Genomic DNA, 26,572 nt, shown 5'->3' on the forward strand with positions numbered 1-26,572 from the left:
TGAATCACCGTCCCTGGAGGTGTTCAAGAGATGTCTAGATGTAGTACTAAGGGACATGTTTTTGTGGGGAAATATTGGTGGTAGGTAGATGGTTGGACTAGATGATCTTGGAGGTCTTGAACTATCTCTTTTAGTATCTTGGATATCCTACATGCCTTCTTCCTGCAGATAATGACAAGCATCTCTAGAAATCTTTCTTTGTCTTCCTATATGTGACTACTACTTAATTAGGTGTCTTAACAAAGAATAAGTTAGCTGGAAAAGTTTGAGCTCCAGAGAGTAGCTTTGAATCAAGCATCAAAATATAAAAAAGATTTCTCAGTGTGGTGCTGTGCCAAGAAATCAGCAATTGAGTTATGGAAAGAGGAATCTCAAACAGAAGTAGGGAAGTGACCCTGCCTCATCAAATAGCTTATCTGGTTGTAGTGCATGCCCTTCCAGCACACTTAAAAATTACTGCAGAGTTCAGAGGAAGGACACAGATATAATTGAAGAATCCTTGTGATAGGAGGATTAAGGAGCTATATTTATTCAGCTTATCAAAAAAGAGAAGAGGTAGCTTGATCTTTGTGTATAGGTACTTATACATGGAAAAGATTTGGAAAAGATAATGAGACACTTTCTACTTTGCTATCAGAGGCATATCAAAGTTAAATGACAGGAAGCTGATGTTAGATAAATTTAGCCTTGAGTAAGAGGAAGCTTTTTAAGTGGAAGAGTTTTCATTATTTTGATTAATTAAAATTTTAATGTCTTATTTCCTGAAATTTTTAATTAAATCTTTGGGAGAAATCATCCATACAGTATGTGACTGACCACACAAAATGGTCTTGTAAAGATTTCTGGCCTTGTTTCTATTTATACAACACCCATTATCCCTTTCCTTGTGAAGAACTCAAGAGATTTTCCCTTTCTTTGTCACACTTACCAGAGATTCACATATCCAAGCATTCATTAAGATAATTATTGTAACCATATCTCATGAACTTGAATTTCTCACATAGACATGCATTTGTTTGGAAGGACTTTTTTTGTGTGTTATAAGATGATGTTTATCTTTTCAGAAAAGGATCAGAGACTGGCTAGATTTGAAGATGGAGTTTTCTTTAAATTGGGGCAGAACTTATTTCATGTGTTGCTTGCTAGTTCTTACTCATTTTCTCAGGAATACGTAGATAAGTTGCAAGATCAGTACAAGATATTACTTGAAGTTAGGGTTGGTGTATCTTTATTTTCTAGATTTTTCCTGTTACAACAAAGCACTTCTGTTGTTCCCAATGAGCATAAGGGTAATGCCACCTAATAACTTTCTTGCTTTTTGTGATTTCAGGCGGCATTTTAATTTCTTTTGAAATACACATATTTAACTTCCAAAACCTGAAGTATTTTAATTGAAATAAAATTTCGGGCTTTTGGGTGTTTTGGCGCAGTTTCACAGCCTGCAAGGTGGACATTCAGAGTAGATTATATAATTATTTCTGGTTTAAAAAAATTCTATGATGGTAGTTGATTTCACTTTACATATATGAACTCTTGTCAACAGTTTAAAGATCATCTAAATTTTTTCATGTGAACTATAGATAAAAAGACCTGCAATAAATAAGCAATTTCACAGCATTAGTCATTGCAGTTTTAATTCCATAAATAGACTGTACTGATAAACATGTTAAGATTTAGTGGATAGTGGCAGCTTTTTATCCTTTCAAATAGAACACTGTGTCTCTGAGCAAATATTTTCAGTGTAAGAATTTGTCACAAATTCTATGTAATAAGGGACTAATCAACACCCACTTCTGTATGGTCAGTGAAACCAGATGTTCCTACTCCTTAATCCTCCACAAACTGAGAGTTGAAATGAGTAATGGGAAAAAGCATGTAGAGGGAATAGCTAGGCAGATTATTTTGTTTAGATTATAAAAAGATATGTCAGAAACGGTATCCTAAAATAATATACATAAATATGTATTCAATTTTGTTCCTTAACAAAAAAGGTGAAAGAATTATAACATTACTTAAAAGTGATCAAGAACAGGAAAGTTATGTCATGTAAAAATTAAACTGAGATATGACTTGAGCATTTTTTCTTAACTTCTATGTCAATTTACTTCAATTTGTTAAAGCAAGAACTAGGATGCTTATTTTGCCTGTTTGTCTGGGGAAAGTTTATTGCTGTTTATTACTGTTGAACCTTATCTTTTTTTGTTCTGAATTAGAAAAAGTAGTATCCCTCCCAAAATTCAGTGAAGTATTAAGAGAAACATGGATTGGGAAGAATGGAGAAACTCCAGCCTGAATCAACTGTTCTACCAAACAAGCACAGCTATGGCTTCACTAAAGACTGTGCATTACTAACAGGACTTAAAAGACTTGCAGTTTAGCATTGTTGTTCCCTGACAAGCAGAATTCCAACAGGATAGCTGAAAAAGATACAGATAAGTAAGGAGTATGTCAGATTAGGGACATTTAGGGTAGGCTCCCTGAAACTCCCTGAAAAAAAGAGTGTATTTGTGGAAAGGATGACTTAGTCATCAGCCTTCTGAAGTTGAGAAACACAACTGTAGGAAGTATTGACCTAGGTGAAGTATTGAAAATGGTACTCTGCCAGCTCGCTGTACAGCTCAATTAAAGATGTAAACAAAATGTAATAATTTTCTGGAAGAAAAATTCTTAATCATAGCATTATAGAATCATTTAGTTTGAAAAAATCGTTAAGATCATGAAGTCAGCTGCCTAACGCTACAAGTTCTCTACCAAACCACATCCAGCAGTGCCACTTCCACATCTGTCTTGAATATATCTAAGAATCACAACTTCACCACTTCCTTGCATAAGGTGCTCCAATGCTTGTTCACCCCTTCTGTAAAGAAATTCTTGATATCCAAATTTATACGTCCCCTGGCACAACTTGTGAGTTTTTTCTTGTGTTCTATCACATCAACTGAGAAAAGAGACCAACACCCTTCTTGCTGCAACCTCCTTTAAGGTAGTTGTAGAAAGCACTGAGGTGTCCCCTCAGTTTCCTGTCCTCCAGACTAAACAACCGCAGATCTGCTGATCCTCATGTGTTTAATGTACTGTTGTGTACCACAACTTCTATTCCCTCAACAGGTTCTTTATGCAGAAGCACCTTCTTTAGAAATCAGCTGTGTCTTAGCTCTTCTAGTTCATAAAAGCTTAGGATATTATTTTCTGTACATGGTATTCTTTTAGAATTTTCACTTATTTTGCAGGTCATATAGAAGCTGATTGATATCTACCTGTTTTTTATGGCACTCTGATCTGGACTTGTTAAAGTTGCTTCCTTTATTCCTTAATTGGACAGTCTGAACCTCTAAAGGGCTCTGGAACACCACTGAGACCTTCTCTATTTAGTTGATAGCTCATTAAGAAAAAGAATATTGACTACAGATTTATCTGCAGTCTGTATCTTAGAATCTAAGGTTCATGATAATTCATCTACAGGATCTTGAGCTATTCACAAAAGTATGGGTGTACTGCTTTGCTAGCAAATACATGAGGAGAAACAAAATCTGATGTATATAAAGCATTTCTTCCAGTACTCTTCTAAAAAAATGGAGTGTATGCAAATGGAAAAATAATAGACTGCATGGCAGATGTTCTATTTTATATCTTATTTTATATGTGTTTATTTTTTATATTTTATTTTACTCTTTCTCATTTTCCTAGTGGCATCAAAAGCAGCAAGCATGACAACTGCTGATAACCAAAGCAGAGTAATTTATTTCTTTTTACTTTCCTTCATCTTCTGTATTTGATTTGAAGAACTAGCTTAGATTTGTTCTCACAGAATATGTGTGAAGGTCACATTGGTTGCATCATGGGACATTTGGGTTGGATGGTCTCTGACTCTTGCTTTGTTCACACATGCTATAAGAATGCAATTGTAATAAGATTAAGAAAATTCATTTCTGGATGATAGACAAATACAGATCCAAGCTTTCCAATCTGAATGGCCTTTTTAACCATTAAAAGTATTTCATGAAGTCAGTGATAATGATCTACCTTAATGGCTGGCAATACCTTTGTGCTTCGTAGGTAAAAATATTTAGTATGCTCTTGGTATCACCAGCTTAGTTATTCTTTCTGCAGAGTCAGCACTTATATTTTCACCTATTTGTAATTTATTTCTAAACGACAGAAGAATGTTGATTAATTTGCTGAAATGTTCAGATTTGGAAGGCAACGTTGATCAGAGTTGAAGTAATTAGAGAGAAAAAGACAAAAAGCTTCTTGTTACTGTCAGTGACTCTAATTGTATATTTTTAGAAAGGTAATATTTGGCAACAGCTTTATTGAAGTGAACAGCCTGGAAATCCAAAGCAGTATGAATTAAACCAATCTTGCAGTAAAATAACTGCATTAATCTGCTATATATTTGATCTTTCAAATGGGTATGTATTGTATCATAAAAAGTTATATATAATTTGATTTGGAAAAACTTGTGGGTGCCTCGTCCCTAGAGGTGTTCAAGGCCAGATTGGATGGGGCCCTGGGCAGCCTGGTCTAGTATTAAATGGGGACCTTGGTGGCCCAGCCTGTGTCAGGCAGGTTGGAGTTTCATGATCCTTGAGGTCCCTTCCAACCTGGGCCATTTTGTGATTCTGTGAACCCTGAACTTTTTTACAGAAAGGATTACATCTTGCCTGGACAATTAGCTCAGGAAGCAATATTGACATTTATGTTTTAGGTAGGAAGCACAAAACATGTATTTCTTCTATGAGTATTCATATTCTTTCCACACACAAAAGTAAATCTAGCTATATATCCTTTGATAGCTAGGTTTGTAGTCCGCTATAATGATTATTTCCTTTTTACATTTTATATGTCCAAAAGTCTTCAAAATTTTATTGTTCAAAGAAGGTACATAAGCCTCAAATATATCTTGTACTACATAAAGAGTTTCAGTTTAGAAGTTGTTTTTCTACAGCTATGCTTAGTAATAAAAATGAATTCAAAAAAATGCATGAAGTATGATGCTGTCATGTCTCCAGCTGAGGTTGGCTATGAACTAGTAGTACCATGTAGGGATCTCTGTATTCCCCGATTAGCCTATTTCCATGGCTGGACCTAAAGACTTTGGGGAGCAGCTGTCAATCAGTTCTTATTTTTCCTTCCATGAAAGTCAGACAGAAAGAGACAAGAGAGCTGAGGTGGGGGAAACTGAAGAGCAGTAATTGGAAATTACTTTCTCAGGATATTTTGACCAGAGAGAGCAGCAGTTTTAAATTGCAATTTTCTGATAACAGATTTGACTCCTTTACTCTCTGCAGCTACATGATATCCTTGTCCCACATGATTACAATTTTCAACCACATGCCATGTGTTATTTTTAAACTACCATACACATGGCACTTGCCTTTTTTAATCCTACGGTCAAATTTTCAGATAATGGAAATGGTATAGCTACTTATAGCTCCAAGTGTAACAAATATGTTTTCTGCTGGTCAAAACAAACAGAAAAATGATATTTTTCCCATGACTTCAGTGTGGGTAAAATTTTAGAACTTCAGTTTTACATGTTAGAATAATAAACCACAGGAAGGAAAGAAAAGACAGTGATACTAAAGGGGGGAATCATGAGCCACACATTCTCGTATAAAAAATGTTTCTTTTTTTTTTTCTTTTTGTTTTTACTAGTTTGTTGATTAAATAGAATTCCTAAAAATACAGCCATCGCTTCCTTTAAACTATTCCAGGAAGCCTGACACACAATTCATAATAGGAGCAAAGACACGCTTGGTTTCTTTATTTTAAAACTACTTATAATTTAGTTCCAGAATTTTAGAAGTGTCAGGGAGCTGCAAATGTTAGTCCTGTAGTGAGTTGTCCTGTAAGGTAATGGGTTCTTAACTAATGAGTGCTGCTGATTTTAGCAGCAGATGATGGCGCACAGCATAGATTGGATCCTTATCACTGATGCTGTGTTTTCAAAGGTATGCTTCTTTGCTAAGGAAGGATTATTAAAACTATATATCTGAAGGAAATACTTAACAAATAAGGAGGGGAGTTTACAGGAAAAAAAATTATACCTGTGATTAATATTTGAGCCAACTCCATATTTTAACAAAGGATTGAGGCTCTAGCTTCGATCCTTTGTTTTCCTGTTCTGACCAGTACATCAATAAACAATACTGTTGCCATCAGAAAAGTATGAGATATAGCTTCTATGACTTGCCAGGCATAAAACATTGAGCTAAATGTATAATGATGATTAAAATATGATGAAAAAAAAAACCAATAAAAAAAGATTGATTGGAGAACTTCAAGTAATTCTGTTGTAGAATAACTAGGAGTGATTTGGATTAAAGTGGGCTGAAAAAACATCCACTTTGTAGTTGCGTACTTAAATACAAGAAATCACACAAATAAGATAAAAGTTTGACAACAAACAGTAAAAAAAAAAAAAGAATCAACATCAGTAACAACAATGAAGAAGAAATGCAGTGTGTATTTGTGGTGGTTCTTCTCAACTAAAGGTAGCCAGATCAGAAACTTGCAACGTAGTTCAAAACCAATCTTTAATTTTCTAGGATATAGCAGACTTATTACAGTTTGTGTAAGTTCATCTGCACAGAATGTTAAATATAATGCATTCTTGTTTTCTTTTCATTTTGTATACATATACATCAACTGATTCTTTATAATGTAGCTTAAGGATTTTAGCAAATGTTCTGAAATATTTGGACAGGGAAAGAAAAACACTTATGACTATATAGAAGCTTTACTTTTTCACAGACTCAGGAACTGTAGGTGTTGGAAAGGATCTCTAAAGATAATCTATTCCAAACCCCCTGCCAAAGCAAGCTCCCTAGACCAGGTTGCACAGGTAGGCATCCATGTGGGTCTCCAGAGAAGGAGACTCCACAACCTCTCTGGGCAGCCTGTGCCAGTGCTCCTTTACTGTGAAGAAATTCCCACACATATTTTTGCAGAACTTCCTATGCATCAGTTTGTGGCCATTTCCCCTTGTCCTGTTGCCACACCCTGCTGAGAAGAGTCCAGCCTTGTCCCTGTGCCTCCTGCTCCTTAGATATTTATAGACGTTGATCAGATCCATGACAAATGTTCAGGTGGAATATGTTTTACAGGGAGATCTTGCCAACCACGAGCCAACTAAACCAGACCATTATTCAGCACCTCTTAAAACTCCATAATCAGGAATCTCCAATCAGATTCCTAAAAGTGGTCACAAAATATGCCTCTCTAGCAGCTTATTCTTGAAAAAATTCATGGCAGCTTGGATAAACAGTGGGATTCTCTACCAGTCGTTGTACCTTAGAGTAGAATAAACAATTTCCACATTGAATCTCAATTTTAATATTTCCATCTGTATTTCCAAGGCCCACACCTAGGAATATATACTTTTACTCACAGTATCAGCCTTATTATAATTGGAGAAATTCAGTTCCTCAAGAAGGGTTCGCTAACTTATTTATTTAGGGAATTTTAGGGTACGCACTTTGTTTTTTATTTTGTTTTGTTGTTTGTTCTTGTTTATTTGATTTTATAAATGGGAGCAGGATGCAAGCAAGATCTGCCAGTCAGCATTTCAGTGTCCTTGTAGTAATGTAGAGTTTATTGGTATAACCTGAAGTAGATTAAGTGCCTAAGTATATTTAAAATGAAAGATTGGTGCATTTAGCTATTTTTTTAATACTGGTCTAATCTAAGTGATTTCACGCAACTAAAATTTTTCATTAAGGAGCTAACACAAACTTGCTTAATATTATCAACAATAATAAGCTAAATTCAATTAAAAAATGGAAAATATATTCCATGTTTTATCTAAGTAAGTAAGTGTAGTACAGTACGTTATTTCCTAAAAAAATAAATAAATAAATTGACTTGATGTTTTTTGGATAATTCTCCAAAATATAACTTCAGTCATTAAGGAGTTCTCCTACTCTCAGTTTTGGACAAATGTCACATTTCATTTGGGAAAATATCTTATGTAAAATTTGTACGAGAACTACCAGCACTTCAACTGAAATATTTATTTTTAACCATAGAGGCTTTGCTGGAATGTAGATCAGAAAAATCATTACTGCAAAACAGATTTCTTACCTCTGATGGATGTCCAACTCTTACAAAGGTACAAACTGGATCAAAAGCTCCTGTTCCACAAGCCAGCAGATGTGTTCTGTTGTATCGGTGAAGGACGCGGATGTAATTTGCACATTCATCCTAGTTCACGTACAAAATATAAACACAGGGAAATCTTAGCATTTCTGTTAAAAATTAATTAAAAACTAATCATAATTATAAATAAATACATTTTATAATAAGAAATATTTTATTTTATAAATTAAATAAAAATATTTCTTGTTTTAATATATCTTAGGTGATATCAGATGATGTTCTGTATACTGAAAATTCTTTTTATGTTATTTATAAAGTTTTAGTTCTCTTACTTTATACTAGTACTTCAGTCTCACCAAATCCATGAGTGGGCACTTACAAAGTGTTTAGAAGGAAGTTTATAGCTCTGATTTATCACAACTTACTCTAGACAATTAAGCAGTCAGAAAATATTAATTTATGAAAAATATTTTGTGCTTCTTTAATATACATTCCACAAATCTAGATATTTGTTTTCTTAACTTTTATTAGATGAACTAGGTAATAAACTAAGAGCGAGAGACACAAACTATATGGAAAAAAAAATCCTTTTTTATATGCTTCTCCTTAGCCTTTCAATGAGAGGATTTATCATGGTAATAGACAAGTTATTTTTGCCAGTAGGATAGTTGACTTGAACATAAGGGCTTAAAACAAAATAATGGGGAAGAATAATCAGCAGCCCCACAAAAGAGAAATGAAGGTCAATGGACAAATGGACATGGACATATAGTGATGCAACTGGAATTGGAACACAGAATCAATAAAAAGGGATCACCTTCAACACTTGAATGAAAGTAAGGAAGTAACTACCAGGAACCATAAGGGAGAAATCCCCCAAAACCATTCTAGGAACCCAAAGTGTTGGAGTGCCTCTCAAAAGTCCCTGTATACTAACGCATATAGTACGAACAATAAATATGATGAGTTAGGGATATACACGCTGTTGCAAGACTATGATCTTGCTGTGATCATGGAGATTTCACTGGATGGATCCCAATACGGAGCATTGCAATGGAAAGATGCAGGATTTTTTGGGTGGGAAAGGGGATCTGATGAAGGGGTGTTGCCCTTTATGTGAGAGAGCAGTTAGAGTGCATAGAGTTCTGCCTGAGGATGGACAAGGAGCCAAATGAGAGTTTGTGTGTTAAGATTAAAGGGAAGACAGGGATAGGTGGCATTATCATTGATGCATGCTCCGCGCTGCTAGAAAAGGTAGAATGAAGTGATGAGGCCTTCTATAGATAGCAGCCTCACATTCATAGGATCTGATTCTCATAGGAGACTGTAACCTCACTGGGAATCTGTGCTTTAGGTGCCCTGCTTGACCAGTGTGGAGGGGATCAGATGCTCTTCAGAGTTCCCTTCTACCCACAGTCATTCAGTGAATCTTTGAAAGAAGCATGCAACCTACAGAGGCATATAACCTATTGTATAATTAAATATGTATATGCAAAGTACAAATGAAACTTGTTTAATATCACAAGTTTCTGGAAACTTAAAAAAAATTGTCTTCTGTGTTGTCTCTCACTTGGTAGTATTTATTAGATACACTGAAAACCCCCCTGACATGTCAGTTGACAGACAGAAGAAATGAGTTGAGATTAGTGGGATGATATTATCTATGCATCAGTCAGAACTCACATACAGAAATACCCATTTTGCTTGTGTTTCACAAATATTTTCTAACTAGCAGCAGTGGAATGGCAACAGAAAGGATGCTTTGTAATTTTTAAATAGATGGTTCACTTGCCACAGATGCTCTTCCTCATTCTCCCTCCCAGCCAAGTATGACCTTCCTGACTTAACAACCCTCTGTTCTGTCTCTGTGCTGTTATGATATTTTATCCATGGTTTTCTTTTGTAACACACATATCTTTGCTGCTCTTGATCTTTGTCTGAAAAGAGCTTTAGATGGAGAGAGATCTTAGGATCTGAGATCTTAGGATTTTTTTTTCTCTCTGCATGGGTTAAAGATTTTTTTTCTGTGCATCTTCATAGAAATGCCTGACATTTTCTACAGATAAGAAAACATGATAAGACACCAAATATAGAAAACATAATTCCAGGCTTTATCAAAATTATATATAAATTGGAAAAGGTGTTATTCTGCATCAGGCAACTTGGCATTGCTGCTGGCCTCACTGATAATATCCTATACACATAAGGAGGAAGAGATGCATCACTCGGAAGAACATTAAAATAAATAATCTTCCTACTTCCCATTTTTAAACTATTAAATATGGTGGTTATCTTTAGGAGACTTCATAGATGCATTACTTAATCTGTGGAATTTTATTAATCTCAAGCTTCTTGGTGTGAAAGTTAGTCATAACAACAAAATTGATTTCTATTTCTGAATGATTTCCAATTGAAAGGATCAAATGCTCTCACACAATAGGCTAACAGGTGTGTTTTCTGGCACACTGGACAAGAGCAGTATTTCATCCTTGGTTTCAACTGAATCAGAAAAGTAATATATATTCGACCAAAGGCACCTCAAAATCTAGAGGCTCCAAAAACATCCAGAAAAACGGAATGAACTACTAATGCAAGTAAAAAATGATGAATTCTAAGACAAGTTACTCTGAGTAATGTACTGTGCAATTGTTGTTGTTGTTATTATTATTATTATTATACTATTTGCCATCTGATTCACCCATTCTTTTGATGTGCGCATTTATTTTAAAGAAAAGAATTTATTGCTTCATCAACTTCACTCTGAATATGCGGTGATTATCAAAACTGCTTGCTTGCTATGATTTTGTGAGAAAACAATGTGCCCTTCTATGTTCATATCACTGTTGCTGTAAAACTATCATCTTTATCAAATCACTGTGAGCTCTGGCAACTCTGAGATTTATTAGGTGTCGTATGTGCTGTGTATTTATGAGTTGCAGATAATAAGCCTGGTGCACTGCAAAATTAGAGAGAGCTTCTATCCAGAAGAACTTTCATCCTATGGTATAAATGATACCAGACTCTGTGTTGGTGAGCTTTCATGCCTTTTTCTGGGAAATGATTAAAGTGAAAGCATTGAATCACAAGAACAGTAGAGCTTCTGGGTTAATTAAAATACAATATTTATATTGGTATGACAGAAAACCTATGGGGCAAATGTATAGTTTGTAATTACTGATAATTTTGTTATTTTAAAATGTATTCTAGCAATTCTGAATTTTAAAAATGATTTGGAATGTGTAAAAGATTAAACTCAGAAGGTATTCTATGTGTATGAAAAGAAAAAGAATTCTGAGAAGGGAATTATTAAGGTACCTTCTATCACTAGGAAAAGCACTGGAAGAAAGTTCAAAATGTTTATGAGCTGCTTTGAAAAGCAATTAAATAATTTAGTATATCCATAGCGATCACACATTTTTAAGCAGCAACACTTAGAATTATGTCCTTTCTTTGATGTGTCTGAAGGTCAGACATGACTGAATGTTTGTTTTGGATAAACAAAAGGTATTATTAAAGTACATTTGATTTGTAATAGATGATACTTACAGCATCTCTACCTTTAAGTATGCATTCTTCTGATTGAAGTGCTGTACTGGGCCAATGGATCTAAAGAAAGAAGAAAAATAAGCATAGAAAATAATACAGTTTGTTGTCTGATATGTTAATAAAACTTCCACTATTTTTCATGTGAGACTCTTATTGTATGTTATTTCATTTATCAAGCTTCTGTTACATGTTGAACAGATTTCAAGCCAAATAGTTATCCTCTAAATACCTATATGTGTATATAATAATGTATCAGATATTTTGTACCATGAAAGTTTTGTTTGGGTTAACTCAGGTAAACTAATACTAGTAAACAGAATGCAAAAGTAATTAATATATTAGGCAATTTATGTAACTTCAGCAGAAATGTCCTTGATAGATTTTCAGTGTCTGCCAACAACTTCCCATAAAGCATTAATTTTGAACTACTAATTCCTTCCTTTAAGTGACACTTAGGAAGGAAACTGGCTTATGGAAAATCATTATTAGCCTTGTGGGAGTAAGATCAGCTCTTCGCTGTCTATTGCTGAATGTGAAGCAAAATTACACAAGTAGAATTATTTTCACTTACCTGCTATATAAAATTTATTCTTCATTAAAAATGCATGATTTTTTGGGGTAAAAACAATGTTAAACAACTACTGAGCAGACTGGAATGATTACTTCATTTCATAGAAATTTTAAAAGTGAAAACAAAAACATGCTTACTTCATTGATATCTGGCTTGGCTGAAATCAAGTGTGAAAAAATGTCTCACCATTAAGAAATTTTGTCAGTAGTATAATTATTGTTGCTCTAAGTTAAATTCTTCTCTTAAACTTTTTGTGCAGATGTATTGAGTTTTCTTGAAGTAATTCTAACAACCAAAAATCTGAGTATTTGAGATAAATTATAGAGGTCCAGAGAAAGTGCTTGGAATCACAGAATCATAGAATGTTTTGGGATGAAAAAGACTTTTAAAGAGCATCTAGTTCCAATCCTCCTGCCATGGACAGGAACACCTTCCACCAGATCAGATTGTCCAAATCCTTGTCTAATATGCCCTCAAACAGTTTCAAGAACTGGTCATCCTCTGATTTTGTTTTCTTTTTTGCATATCAGTGATGCAAGAGAATGTTAGGAATGAAGAAACTGAAAAACCACATCCTGAATAAAACACTCGACTGTAACCTAGTATTAAATATATTGTGTGTAGGTGATTATTTTTGAATTTGTATACTTAGTCCCAGTGGCATTCAAAATATTATATATGCACATTCTCCACTTAAGGGATGCTGAATTAGATGCATAAACAATTAAAGGAGAGACAAAAGTCCAGGATATAAGTCAATTTTTACCCCTTCTCTGAAAATTTGAAAAACAGCTGCAGAGTAAGCAACAATGATTTGTTCCTTAGCATACTCCGACAAGAAGTGGGGGATGTGTGCCTCTTGCAGAGGTAAAGGGCTTTGCTCCATGAGTGAACTGCTCTCATCAAAAGGCTCATGTACAGCAGGAGCTACTCTGTATCTCTGTATCTACAACTTCTACTGTGGATCTGCTTTCTAAAACTTGTCACCTGCACAATGGCTTCTACAAATAAAATCCTGGTTCTGTTTTTGGCTCAGCCATGTGTGTTACCTATTGGGATATTTATCATAGCTTGTTGTAGCTAAAGGTGATTAACAAAAGTATAAATATAAGGGATTGTCTCTGTACCTTATCCAACAGATGTGCACAGGTGTAGAAATCTACTTGGATGCTGATAGCCATTTATCTGTGTCTAAGACAATGCCACATTTATAGCCCAAAGTAGATTTTTACAAGGCTCATGGGTCTTAAGATAAATACTCATTAAGATTTTGATCTCTTCAAAATTCTTGTAGACTCTAGGGTAAAAGAGCCTCTGACTTTTCTGTCATAGTATTTTCAAAACAAAAACAAACAAAGTTATTTTATTTCTTTTAATCCTGAAAACAGGAAAAGCAGTTTGGTCTGTCTGCTATGACCATTTGCAAAAATACTGACAGAAAATGGCTGAAGTTAGTAACATTATATTAAATGATATTAGTTCAATTATTTCGTTTTTCCTTTACTGGGACAAATAGGATATGTTTGTGCTGCATAGATATCCAGATATTAACCAGCTGTAATGGTAGCCTTTAATTTGCCACATGTAGGTTTTCCTAATGTTTATGCTTTAGTGTTATGAAAACTAGCAGCCCTAACTTTAAACTGGTTCTTTGCCAGGATTGAAATCTTTTGGCAAACAGTTGATAACAAGTGTTGGGAAATTTTTGTGTGCATCTAGACTGGAATAACATCATACTAACATAGCTCTCACAGGCCTGCAAGCTTTATCTTTTGTTTGGACATAATTATTCAAAGCTTGTCACCACTGTAGACTACTCTGAAGTAAACTTTCAAATTGCTTTTTTAATGATAGTTTCTTATCTTTCACTACAATGCTATTATCCTTGAGAACTGCATGGTATAATTCTGTATTGAAGAGACAAATGTTGTATTTAAATTTACTCTTTATAGGCAAAAAAGAAAAAAGAAAAAAAAAGAAAAAACTATAGGGCAATAGTACAACTGATAGCTTCTGAGTAAATTCAGAGAGAAAACAAAATTTAATTGGATTTGGAATCCTAATATGTATCTCCAAACAGCTTCCATGTTCAGTCTAAAAAAACAAGATAGGAACGTCTAATGGAAACTAATTTGAGGAAATTATATGAATAGAACACTGTTAGCCAAAATGGACTATTGTGAAAGCTAGTCTGAACTCCAGGATATGACAGAGCAATTAAGCAATTCAACCTTGTAGTCACTGTTTTGAGTTAGTAAATTGTACTTAATGAACACATAGATTGGCTTTGTCTGAGGCAAAAATTCTGAAAAAGGTAACTGTTTTTGTATGGTATTTGTTATTTGTATGACATACATATCAACATACATATCACCTTACCTCTTGGGAATTAATTCCAGGAAATAATTAAGCTCACTGATAAATTATGTGCTCCTTATATCCATTTGTGCATATTCCTATGTGATATTCAAAGGAGATGCAAGCAAGGCCTTATGTTCAGCCAGTTCTAGAGCAGAAATACAGCTAGCTTTACCAAATGTAAGAAAGGCAGGATATACTGTTGAGGTTCTATTGCATATTGCAATGACTATATAAATCCTGATCTGAAGGTCTCATGCTGGACAAGAAACTGCACATTAAAACATGTCTGTGCAAGCTTTTGTAAAAAGGCTGCTCTCAGTAGCAAGCCCTTCGTGTGCACTTTGAAGAAGAAGCTATGAAGAACAACTATCTGTAAAGAGCTTTTGAACAAACAGGGAATACTGTTTAATTTTCACTTTACATGAGAAAAAATGTAAAAAGTTATCCTTCTCTATGAACTGGTAGATCAGTGGCAGTGAACTACCAGCACTGATTCATTTGCTGTCAACAAAGATCTGCTGTGGTTACCATAAAAATTAACTTTTTAAAATTGGCACCGGATATCAACTAAGTTATTTATCAGCATGTTACATCATTACAAGACTTAAAGACTTTGGATCAAATCCCAAATATATATGAAGTTTAATTCTAAAAGTGGTGTGAAAAGAAACTGCATCTGTAGAGAAAGCAAAGGTCACATGGAGGGAACTCCAGAGATTTACTTTTACACATGATTTCAAGTTCTTGTTTAACTTTAATTCTCTGTAAATATTAATATCCACATTTCATAGTCTCCATCAGTATTTCCACTGATTTTCTTAGAGCGTTAGTATTACACAGCTTTGGATCAAAAGCTTATAATAAGACATACTAAACACTGCAAGCAAGATAAATTCTGTGTACCATAAGCAAAGAGAGAAACAACGAATACGAATCAAAACGAATGCAAAGTAGGTGAAATAAATATGACAGGTGAAGAAGTGAGATATATAGAAGGATTATGCCATGGTTGAGATCACAGAATTCCAGATTTTCCAGACAGTGCAACAGGAATAGTTTTCTTCTCTGAGAGATCTTTTCTATTTGAACTCATTTTTTCTTCAATATATATTAATGGTGCTCAGATAATATAATTTTGTTAATATAATTTTGGTCAGTATATACACAAATAATTAATAGTATACCAAAATAAACCTCTGATCCATCTTTCAGAGTGCTGCTTCACATTTGACAGCTGAATGTGCTGAACCCTAAGAAACTTAAATCTGTTTATTAAATGCAGATTTACAGGACACATACCACAACGCGTTGCAAGATGAGTTTGTTGGAAATACTGGATTATTCTGGCAGATAATCAGTCTCAAAGAAAAGGCATTTTATGCCCATTCTGCATTTCATTGTGTTCTTTTGTACAACTCCTAATAATCTTGCTAAAACTATCTGAGGAACTACAGGGTCATTTTATGGCAGAAGAGATATTTCTGACCGGGAGTGGGTTTAATTTGGTTTTTCGAGAGCATGTTCATATTCCAAACTGTAGAAAATATGATGGCAATGGATTAAAACACATCAACTACTCTCTAGAATGCAGAAAACAAACAAACAAGGTCAATGAAGTCTACCTAAAGTTAATAAATTTCTGAAACAGATACGTAGAGAATTAGCAGATACAGAGAGATGCAGACACCTACAACCTAGAGAGAGAATAAAACCCAGAAACTTGCCTCCTTCTTGTATTTTTGCTAGGTTGTAACTGTTGTCTTAGATTAAGTAAACTAAAATCTTCAGTTGGAAAAAAAAAGTTCAAAGGCTAACCAACGCATAGTTAAATATAACATGTCTCATTCTAGACTTTTCCTGATAGTGCAATGGGACACTTAAATTTTCCCTAGCTATCACTGAATGAGATCTGTGCTGAGCAAACTTTGGGAAAAAAGAGGAGGAACATGACAGCGGAGCTGAGACCCAGAGAGGTCATGCTGCCAAATGTGCGAGGTCAAGTTCCATTTATTCCAGTGTCTCATCTTTTGCACATCATAAAAGCAGGCATGCAGAGCTTCCATTAATTTGTCATATCCTGCACACAGGTCTCAAGACAGAGAATATAGTTTCAGAGTAAAGAACTGATCTTCTATCTAAAAACAGGAAAGAGAGCAGCAACTTTCAAGTGTATCCAGATGAGACAATGGTGGTTAGACAGGAGTGTAAAATGTTGTATCCCATCATCTTTCTCCATACAGGTTTAATTCCAAATGGGAAAGAAGGGAAGAAAAACTCATGTTATAAAAAAAAATTGCTTCTTAAATGTCTTCATATCCCTGACCTCTTATGTCACAAGATATTAATAATTTTTATCAAAACCAAAAGGAGTTTACTTATACCTCACTGTGCAGGAACACATCTCAATATGTATTAGTGCTCTCTGAGGAGTTAAAAAATATTGTTTTAATATATTCTATGTAGATAAATTCTCAGATGGTCTCTCTGAGTGTTTCCATTTCTGTACATATAAGATTACCTTGCTGAAACTGTTTACAAAAGGGATAAAACATGTCCTTTCACAATCATGCAGCGTATGGAGATATGACCCCCTTTAGGGTGGAGCTGACCAAGGTGTTGGCGCCTTAATACTTTATTTACTTTATTTACAAGTAGAGGAAGAAACAAAAGAATTTGATACATAAGTCTAGCGATCGCTGCAGTACTAAAATCAACAAAAGTAATCTTGCTCTAGAAGTACTTCCTTTACTTGCATTTTCATTTGGTTAATCATTTGAGAATGAATGAAAATATGTCAATATACATGGAAGAAATTTTAAAAACAAATTCAGGAAAACTGAAGTATTTCAAAGCATCTTTTATTCTTTGTCAGGATGACTGTGGCAGCAGTGACAGTCCCACAAATTCACTTTGCCACCACATGCCTCCAGTCTTAGCAACCAAGTGCAGAAGGAAGCCAGTGTCAACATCAACTCATACTCAAGTCTCTACTTCAGCTGACTAATCAACTATAACGTACCAAGCTCACTGGTATGATTATGACATGAATTACCCTTCTCCCACGGACCTCTAAGTAGACTTCAAATGAAATTTTCAGTGAGTACTTACCAGCACTGACTTTTAGTCAGTGATGCATTTTCTAAAAAGAGGTAGAAAATAATCAAAGGATTTTTGTTTTAGTTTATGTACTTTTTGAGGGTATGGGGGGAGGAGAGGAAGAGTATATGTGTTTGGTGTTTTCTTTTTTTTCTTTGTTGCTGTAGAAAAACTACACTAATAAAAGGGAAAGATCATTCCTCAGTAGATAGGTAGAGATGGGCACATCAGGTGCATATAAAGTGCTGCGTAATGTTCTAAATTTTAGTAAACATGATGAAAAATAGTGAGAAATAACTTTCAATGTCCCCCAGCTCTCTTTACACAGAGTGAATCTTACATGATATTCCTGGAAATTAATACTTGATCTATTTTTCTTGCAGATAAACATGGCATTAAAGTTCATGCACAAAACATTAGTGTTTACAAGAAAACAATTATCTCATTTCCAGTCATGCAAACTCTGATATTCTATGCTATGCATTATAACACAAAGCAACAAACATATACATCTTTTTACTCCACCTCTCGATAGTTGTTGCTGATTCGATCCAAACTGAGAGAGTACAAGAGGTCTCTTCCTCCCACGAACAGTCGCTCTTGATACTCATCCAGGAGCATTATATGAAGACCAAGATATCCAAATGGGCTATGAAAGACTGACGTCCTGTTTAAATCCCAGAGCTCTGAAAAGGAACCAGTGTGCATGATGAATACCAAAGAGCTTAGCATCATGACTTCATTTTTATATCCTCCTAGGGAACTAGACAAGAATTTGTGAGACATTAAAATGCTAATCATGTAATCTTTGAGTATGAAAGAGATGCAAAACACCTGGGAACAATTTTCAAAGTGAGCCAGCTCTCTAGGAGACTTGCATGTGAATCTTAACATCATAATCTTCATGCTCAATATATCAAGAGGTGAAGATGGAAGAGAATAATCTTTCTCCAAACCATTTTTTGAAAAGGGAAACACTTCTTAGGACATCAACTGTTAGTATGAAAAAAATGAACGATGCAAATTGAAAAATTACTGGAAATTATATCCTTGTCTTTCACTCAGTCATGTCAAATTGCAGGACTATTTTATGCACAGCATCTCTCTGGTTTTGTTTCTAGGGGTATTCCATTGACCGTTTTAATCCTGGCACCATCACAACTTAGTGAATGGAAAATACAGCTACTAATTCAGCAAGAAGAGTACAAAGTCTGTAAAATGAATATTCATAATTTTCTAAATGACTACTGATTTTGTAAGAAAATAGGCTGATGTGTTAAGATGAGCTGGGGACTTAGCTGTGCATGGTCCAGGCTCAAGTCACTTTCACAGAGAAAGTGAAATTCACCCTGTGTAACATTGCAGAAACTTGGAATCAGACCCCAGGAAGAAAGAAGTCATTCTACACTCTTGAGCAGATAGTACAGAGCACAGTCTGGTTTGCAGCATTTCAGAGAGGCTGAGAATCATTTTGCTTTGGGAAGCCTCTAGAGAAGTCATTACAGAGATTACCCTAGGACTGCCTGAGAAACAATACCTCAGAAACAATAAAGCTGAGAGCAAAGAAAAGGAACTAGGCCCCTACGGTTGTAATGATGAATCTCTTTATTTTGAGGAAATAAAAGCGTAAGGGGTAAGGTTAACACAATGAATAATACCAAATGGCATTATAGACAAAATACTTTTTTTTTGATAGCATAATTAGACAGATTACTGTGGTAGAAAAGAGACAAACAAAATAAAGGGGAAAAAATTGCTCACCCATGTCCTAGACTTACAAAACTCTAAAGGATCAATCTCCAAAAAGAGATCCCCTCCCAGTAGTGGTCAGACCTTGAATGGGGTCTAGGAGAGGTGGAGTCAGACTCCACTCCTTCTGGTCACACAGATGAATTGCCTTCACCTGTGCTCCTGCTGCTCAGGTGATCAATCAGTGGTTCAGGCTGTAATTCAACATTTACCATACGAAAACTCACTCTTGATAAAAATGACCAAATTCCTTTTAGTTTATCCTCACAGCTATCCTTATTTGAAGTAAATTTATCATTCAATAGGTATATTAATGTAAAATTTAGCATTTTAAGAAGATATTTAGCATTCATTAAGTATATGAATTCAATCCAACAGACATATTTTCACAACTGATTTTCATTTTAAATTATTATTTATGTGTGTGGTGATGAAGTAGTTTAGTTATTAGGTTAAGAATATTTTGCTGTAATTGACCAAGTTCAGTTCAGGAGAAGCCAAAAGCCACTAGTTTCTGCAAGTGGTTTCCCTAGATGATAACATTTTTATTAAAGGAGTCATTCAGTGTTATAACTGATTTTTTTCCCCTAAGCTATCTTCAAAATAATTAAATATTTCTGGAGAAAAGTTTTAATTTAGGCTTTCCATAATATTTCAAAACTGGAGAGGTCAAAACACTTTGCACCTGAGTGTGTCTGTCCTGATTTAATAAACAAAAAATAAGTTTTATTTGTCTAAACTTAATATGCAGACCATTTTTGGTAGTGATGCACCTAGTACAAGACTGCACAGAAATGCATAGATGGTGATTGCCTGACCTAGCAAAAACAACAGGCTGCTGTTTCAGAACATTGCTTGCTTGATATCAAACTAGGAATGGACTAAAATCAGTACTAGAAATTGTCTACCCAAATATAACCATTTTTAAAATATTTGTAAAACATTCCATATATTTTATTTTCACGTCTGTCCAGAAAAAAATATTACATTTCAAAATTCTACTTCAATCCAGCCACAAAAGTACACTCACTCTTCTAGCTTCTTCTGCTTACTTTTAAGCTATCTTGAAGGCAATTTTTTAGTAACTGAGGCAAAATTTTTTGACAGATCAGAGAGATCACTCACCTGTTTTCAATGAATTCCTCTAGCTGATCATGTAAACTGTTAACTACTTGTATAAGAGACAGTCCTGCCAGCCACACCTGGAACTGTAATCGTCTTAAGTGAACACTGAGAATATTAAATACCTTTCAAGATCCAACTTGTAAAAAGAGATATTGCTAGCAAAGCATCCACCTGATTTTGCTGTGTGTTGAAAAGAAAAGTGAATACAACATATGGAAGGGCCGGAAAAAAAAAAACAAGCAGAGAGACCTGGGGAGCAATTTAGTTATTGAAAAACCAATGAATCCTTTGAAGGGTACTAGGATTTGTGGACTATGTTTGCAATAGTCGGGCTTCTGGTCATGCCCACATCCTTCAATTGAACAATTCATTTCCTTGATCATGCCTAAATTTGAACAAACCAAAAAGTGATGTTTTTCTAATTTATAAGAGGGTTTAATAGCTGCAGTTATGCTGAGCTCATCTAACACACTTGCAAGATCAGATATAACAGATATTTTCCTTGCGAATCTGGCTAGGGAAAATAGTATGCTGCTTAATATTGTAAAAATATTTTAGTGACTAAATCTGTCACATTAGAAATTATCTTCCTAAATGCACTGAAACCCAGATATTCCTCTTTTCATAAAGAGGACAACATCACAATCTACTAGCTACTAGATTTGTAGGGAAGAATGGATGCTTTTTCCATTTCCTATTGGAGCTGTAGAACAAAATCATCAGGCTCAGGCAGAGTGAGCAGGAGGAGAATGATTATTTAGTAGTTAGACTGGTTTTCCAGGAAAGATATTCTGGCCCAATTGCTAAAAATGGCCAATGTATTTTGTATTAGAGGTCAGAAGGTAGTAATTGGTGGTGCAGAGTCCAGTTTGGAGCCTGAACTAAGTGGTGTTCCTCAGGGAAAAGTAAGTGCTGGTTCTGGTCCTGTTCAATATCTTTATCAATGACCTTGATGAGGGTATAGAGTACACCCTCAGTGAGTTTGCTGATGATAGGTAGATGATGATAGATAAGAGTTTGCTGGGAGGTATGGCTGACACTCTGGAAGGTTGTGCTACCATTCAGTGACACCTGGACAGGCTGGAGAGCTGGGCAGAAAGGAACCAGATGAGGTTTAACAAAAGCAAGTGTAGAGTCTTGCACTTAGGGAGGAATAACCAGTACAGGCTGGGGGATGACCTTTTGGAGAGGAGCTCTGTGGAGAGGGACCTGGGTGTCCTGGTGGATGTCTGGATGGGCATGAGACAGCAGTGTGCCCTGGTGCCCAAGAAGGCCAATGGGATCCTGGGGTGCATTAAGAGCGTGGCCATCAGGTCAAGGGGGGTTATCCATCTCCTCTATTCTGCTCTGGTGAGGCTTCACCTGGAGTACTTTGTTCAGTTCTAGGCTCTTTGATACAAAAAAGAGGGATCTCCTCAAAAGAGTACAGCAGAGGGCTGCAAAGATGAACACCTCTCTTATGAGGAAAGACTGAGAGACCTGGGTCTGTTCAGCCTTGGGGAGCTGATCCATGTCTATAAATACCTAAGGAGCAGGAGGCACAGGGACAAGGCTGGACTCTTCTCTGCTGTGTGCAGTGATAGGACAAGGGGAAATGGCCACAAACTGATGCATAGGAAGTTCTGCAAAAATGTGAGTGGGAACTTCTTCACAATAAAGGAGCACTGGCACAGGCTGCCCAGAGAGGTTGTGGAGTCTCCTTCCCTGTGGATATTCAAGATCTGTCTGGACGCCTACCTGTGCAACCTGTTTGGTCTAGGGAACCTGCTTTGGCAGGGGGGTTGGAATAGATGATCTCTAGAGGTCCCTTTCAACCCCTACAATTCTGTGATTCTGTGAATCTGTGTTAAACAGTTAATGGATAAGATATATAAATTAATCTAGCAAATGGTCAGATGGATTCATTCATGGGAATGGATAAAGATTTCAGCTGAGAAGGAACCCATTCAGTTTATTGAGATTCTGTAGATATATAGATTTCTATATCGATTTCTGTTACAAAAAGCTCCTCTACTATCAAGGTTTTATTTGAAGAAATCAAGTGTGAGATAAAAAGAATAGTTTTTGAGAGAGAATGTATTGTTAGTATTCAACATGGGACAAAGGAGAAAAAATCTTTCCTACTCCCATCATCTGGTGAAAATGGACCTTCACAATGCCTCAATGTTCTATACCATACGTAAAAATACACCACTAAAATAAATCTACTATTTTACTTCACAGAGAAATAATGGCTTCAGCATTTACATATTCATGCAAATCAGTGCACTTACAGTTAAAGCATTAAAGTGAGACAGGGTTGCTAGATTATGTTACACAAAAGAGCTATGATATCCGTGAAGAACAAATCTTGTTACTTCCTGCTTTAAATGACGAGAATAAACCTGCAGATTTCCTGTCTGTCTGCCAGTGCTTGCTGGCAAATATTCAGACTGATTTTACTTACCGTACTTTTCCTTAAACAATTCTAATTCAGTGAACATATTCACATTATATCCCTTTGACAAGAAGGACTCTAGTTATTTCTTACGCAATATTAGTTATATTTGTAATATCTGATTTTTATATTTAATTCAGGCACACAGTTCTTTCTAAAATTGTGACAAAACTGTCATTTCTATCTGAAAAAAAAAATCACCATTTTTATTCTGTCAAGTTTTTTTTAATACAAGTGATTGTAAACCAAATAGAATTAGGATATTAAATGAAAAAATAAAATAAAATAAACAACAGCAACAAAAGAATTTGTAACTGCTTCATAGTAACCAGAGTATGCTGAATTATCTTGTATATTATACTTTTTACCAGAAATTAAAAACTTAGTAAGGAAGACATAGTTTTAGATATGGAATAGAAATAAATATCATTTCTAATATATATATATATTTTTTTTTATTTTTTTTTTCAGGGGATGAAAAAATTGCTGTTGCTTTGCTCTGTTTAGTCTTCCATTACATCACCACAACTTCAAAATTGCTCTTGCCCTTTTTTGCCCTCATAAAAATCTTTGGTTCCCCTTTCAAATTCTACAGAGATATAGTCTCACCTCCCATACTACTTAATTCTGCAGAACATTCTTCCGGTGAAGATGTTTTCCAGATGCAGGGCACTGACAAATGAGTCTAGCACTTTGAACTTGTTGAGTGCATAAGGTGGACATCTCAGTGCAGCTTTACAGGAAGAGGTAACAAATGTCCCCATCAATATTATAAAAGGTCAGAAATATAAAGTCAAAGAAATACGTACACCTGAATAACATTTCATGTTTCCAACAATCAGCATAGTCCTAGAGTATAAACATTACAGTGGAACAGATTTTTTAAAAACTTGGTGAGCTGTATTGAATTGTAGTTAATTCAGTTTTTTACTATATAGCTAATAACAACCAAAATCTGCTTACATATAAGAAGAAAGGTATATAAACAAAAAGGAGAAAAAACAGATAGGAGACATGTGGAGACAGCCTGAAAAATCTGTAACACAGCTTATGAAACATAGGTTAAATATAAGACCAGGCTGTGCAAGTACCTTTCAGTTTAAACCACAAGTACCTTACAGTAGGTTACTATTCAAGAGTACTCTGAAGACTCATTCATCAAAAGGACAAAAATATAATCTTACAAGCGATTGGATCATTCTGACAAGGTTAAAAACTCTAAATGGCAATATTCCATGTAGAATTGTTAGCAGGAGGCAGAAACGTTCCTTGAGGAAAAAATAGAGATGGAAATTAATCTCAGAACTATTCCAATGAAGATGAGCTAACGCATTAGCAATTTTTACTTTCCTGTGCTCACAGTCATCAGTCATCTATTACTGCAAAACTGGTTACAGTCAGGACAATGGTTGCCATGTAGCAGAGAGACACTAACTCAGGTGAACCAGTGAAAATTAGAAAAGGATCAGAGTGAACTGACTAGAGGCAGCAGCATTCAGTGAAGCATGCTAACAAAATCTGAACTGAGAACTGAGGGGAGGATTAGTTGCAACTAGCAAACTAATTGAAAAATCTTGAATGTTGAAAGTAATGGTGAAATTTGCCATTGTACATACATTGTGCATACATGGATCTTTATATACTTCAGGGCTCACTTAAGGAATGTGAATTAGTAGGAGGTAAACTTAAAAGTCTGTGAATGAGACTGAAGTATAAACTTTCACTCCTTGAGGTTTTATCTTGTGGCTGCTAGGAAGATGCCTCAGAAACTTGGCAGGGCAGAAGACAGAAAGTAAAGTCTAGTAATGACAAGCAGAAAGCCATTAGTCCCTAACTACTCTCACATGATTCAATCTCTGCCCCTAACAGCAGGGAGGTTTGTCTACCTAGCTGCATTTGGAGAATGTAATTGGCCTCATGAAGTGAGGTAAAGCAAAGTCCATGAAAAAAAAATTGTTGTTTGGTGCTTTTCTACATGCTTTCTCAGAATGTGTGGATATAATGATGAGATTAATTACAGTGGAAAGCAAGCACCCGCCTTTAAAGATTTCTGCTTTTGACTTTGTTTAAACTGCAGGCAAAATTTTCTGAAATTATAAGGTATGGTCTGGGCAGATGAGAATATTTTTTATCTGTATGCAATACAATTATGTCTCTTTCTTTAAAGCTATTGGAAAAAAATACAAATAAAGAATGTAATAAATCATAGGGTATATTTCTGTTTCTTCTACATGTATTTAGCCTATGAAAGAAAAAAAAATCAATGAAATTTGGAAGCTTTTAACACAGTTAATCATGTCAGCTCATGAACTGATCCTTGATACTTCCATTATTATATTTTTTTCCACTATTATATTTTCTTCTGTTACATTTTGCAAATATTTAGTTTTTCTTTCCTAGTAGCAAAACATTCAGGTACTGACACTATAACTGTTCTGGTTTTAGTTAACAAACAGAAATATAAACATTACAGATCAAGACAAGTAGTGTTGGTATGCTACATACTACTAAAAAACAAAACATATGCTTAGACAGCATTTCATAACATTTATAGTAATGTTTGTAAATATATCAAATGAAGCTACACATCAACTGGAAAATAAGCACATATGATGTTCATGAGGGCTGGATTAATGACATTTTAAGCTATCTTTTTGGTAAGAAATCAAACCTACTCTGTAATTACAGCAGTTAACAGACGGTCTTGGAAGAATCAATTTAATACATTTACAATACCTGCTAATAGTTGCATAGTTTGCCACACTATTTGTCTTCTAATAGTAAAATATGTGATCCTGCCAAATTCTGGATCTTTCTGTTATTTTCATTACATGAAGAGTAAACTTAATATGGCTTCTGATCTAAATCCTAATCCAGAGCTCATTCATCATTCTCCCAGTCAAACTCATTGACTTAATCTAGGAAACCACAGATTAAATACCTGTGATATTGCATCCAACTAATAGATTTCTTCCTGTATTTTCACAGAATCATAGAATCACAGAATAGTAGGGGTTGAAAGAGACCTCTACAGATCATCTATAGACATGGATCAGATCCCCTTTGAGTCTTCCTTTCACAAGGCTGAACAGACCCAGGTCTCTCAGTCTTTCCTCATAAGAGAGGTGTTCCACACCCTTCATCATCTTTGTAGTCCTCTGCTGTACTCTTTCCAGGAGATCCCTGTCTTTTTTGTACCAGAGAGAGCAGAACTGGACACAATACTCCAAAGCCAAGAAATAGCAGACAAGGAACAATCACAAAAAGATATAATAATCCCAATACAAATATGGCATTCATAGGATAATTGCTTTCATGCATTCACAACATACTCTTAATGAAATTCATTCCATTAATTCTTAATGGAATTTACCATTTGTTTTCAGAGATTTTAAAATAAGCTTTCTATACAGATTTCATAGTTACTTCCAAGTAACTGGATATTGTTTGCATAGTGATGATTCATTCACGGTTTTAATTCATTCTGTTTCTAGATAGTAAATTTTGATGTGTTCAAACAAATTCTCTGTTATCAGGGACTCCATTGTCAAAAAAAAAAAAAAAAAGCTTTCTAGTGTGATTTTTTT

At 35.0% G+C, this 26,572-nt stretch overlaps 1 protein-coding gene across 1 annotated transcript in view; it reads right to left on the reverse strand.

The window, feature by feature from the left end:
• The window catches only part of SEMA3E (semaphorin 3E), a 124,691-nt gene that overhangs the window by 46,270 nt on the left and 51,849 nt on the right, over nt 1–26,572 (reverse strand). The window contains exons 2-4 of the mRNA XM_065743707.1: nt 18,200–18,360; nt 11,647–11,706; nt 8,086–8,205 (exon numbers count right to left, since the gene is read on the reverse strand). Of these exons, the coding sequence (XP_065599779.1) occupies nt 8,086–8,205; nt 11,647–11,706; nt 18,200–18,360 (341 nt within the window). The remainder of the gene's footprint in view (nt 1–8,085; nt 8,206–11,646; nt 11,707–18,199; nt 18,361–26,572) is intronic.

Source organism: Cyrtonyx montezumae, unplaced genomic scaffold (genome assembly GCF_038088225.1).
Source record: "Cyrtonyx montezumae isolate F1298 unplaced genomic scaffold, pur_monq_1.0 scaffold_3, whole genome shotgun sequence".
Taxonomy (NCBI): domain Eukaryota; kingdom Metazoa; phylum Chordata; class Aves; order Galliformes; family Odontophoridae; genus Cyrtonyx; species Cyrtonyx montezumae.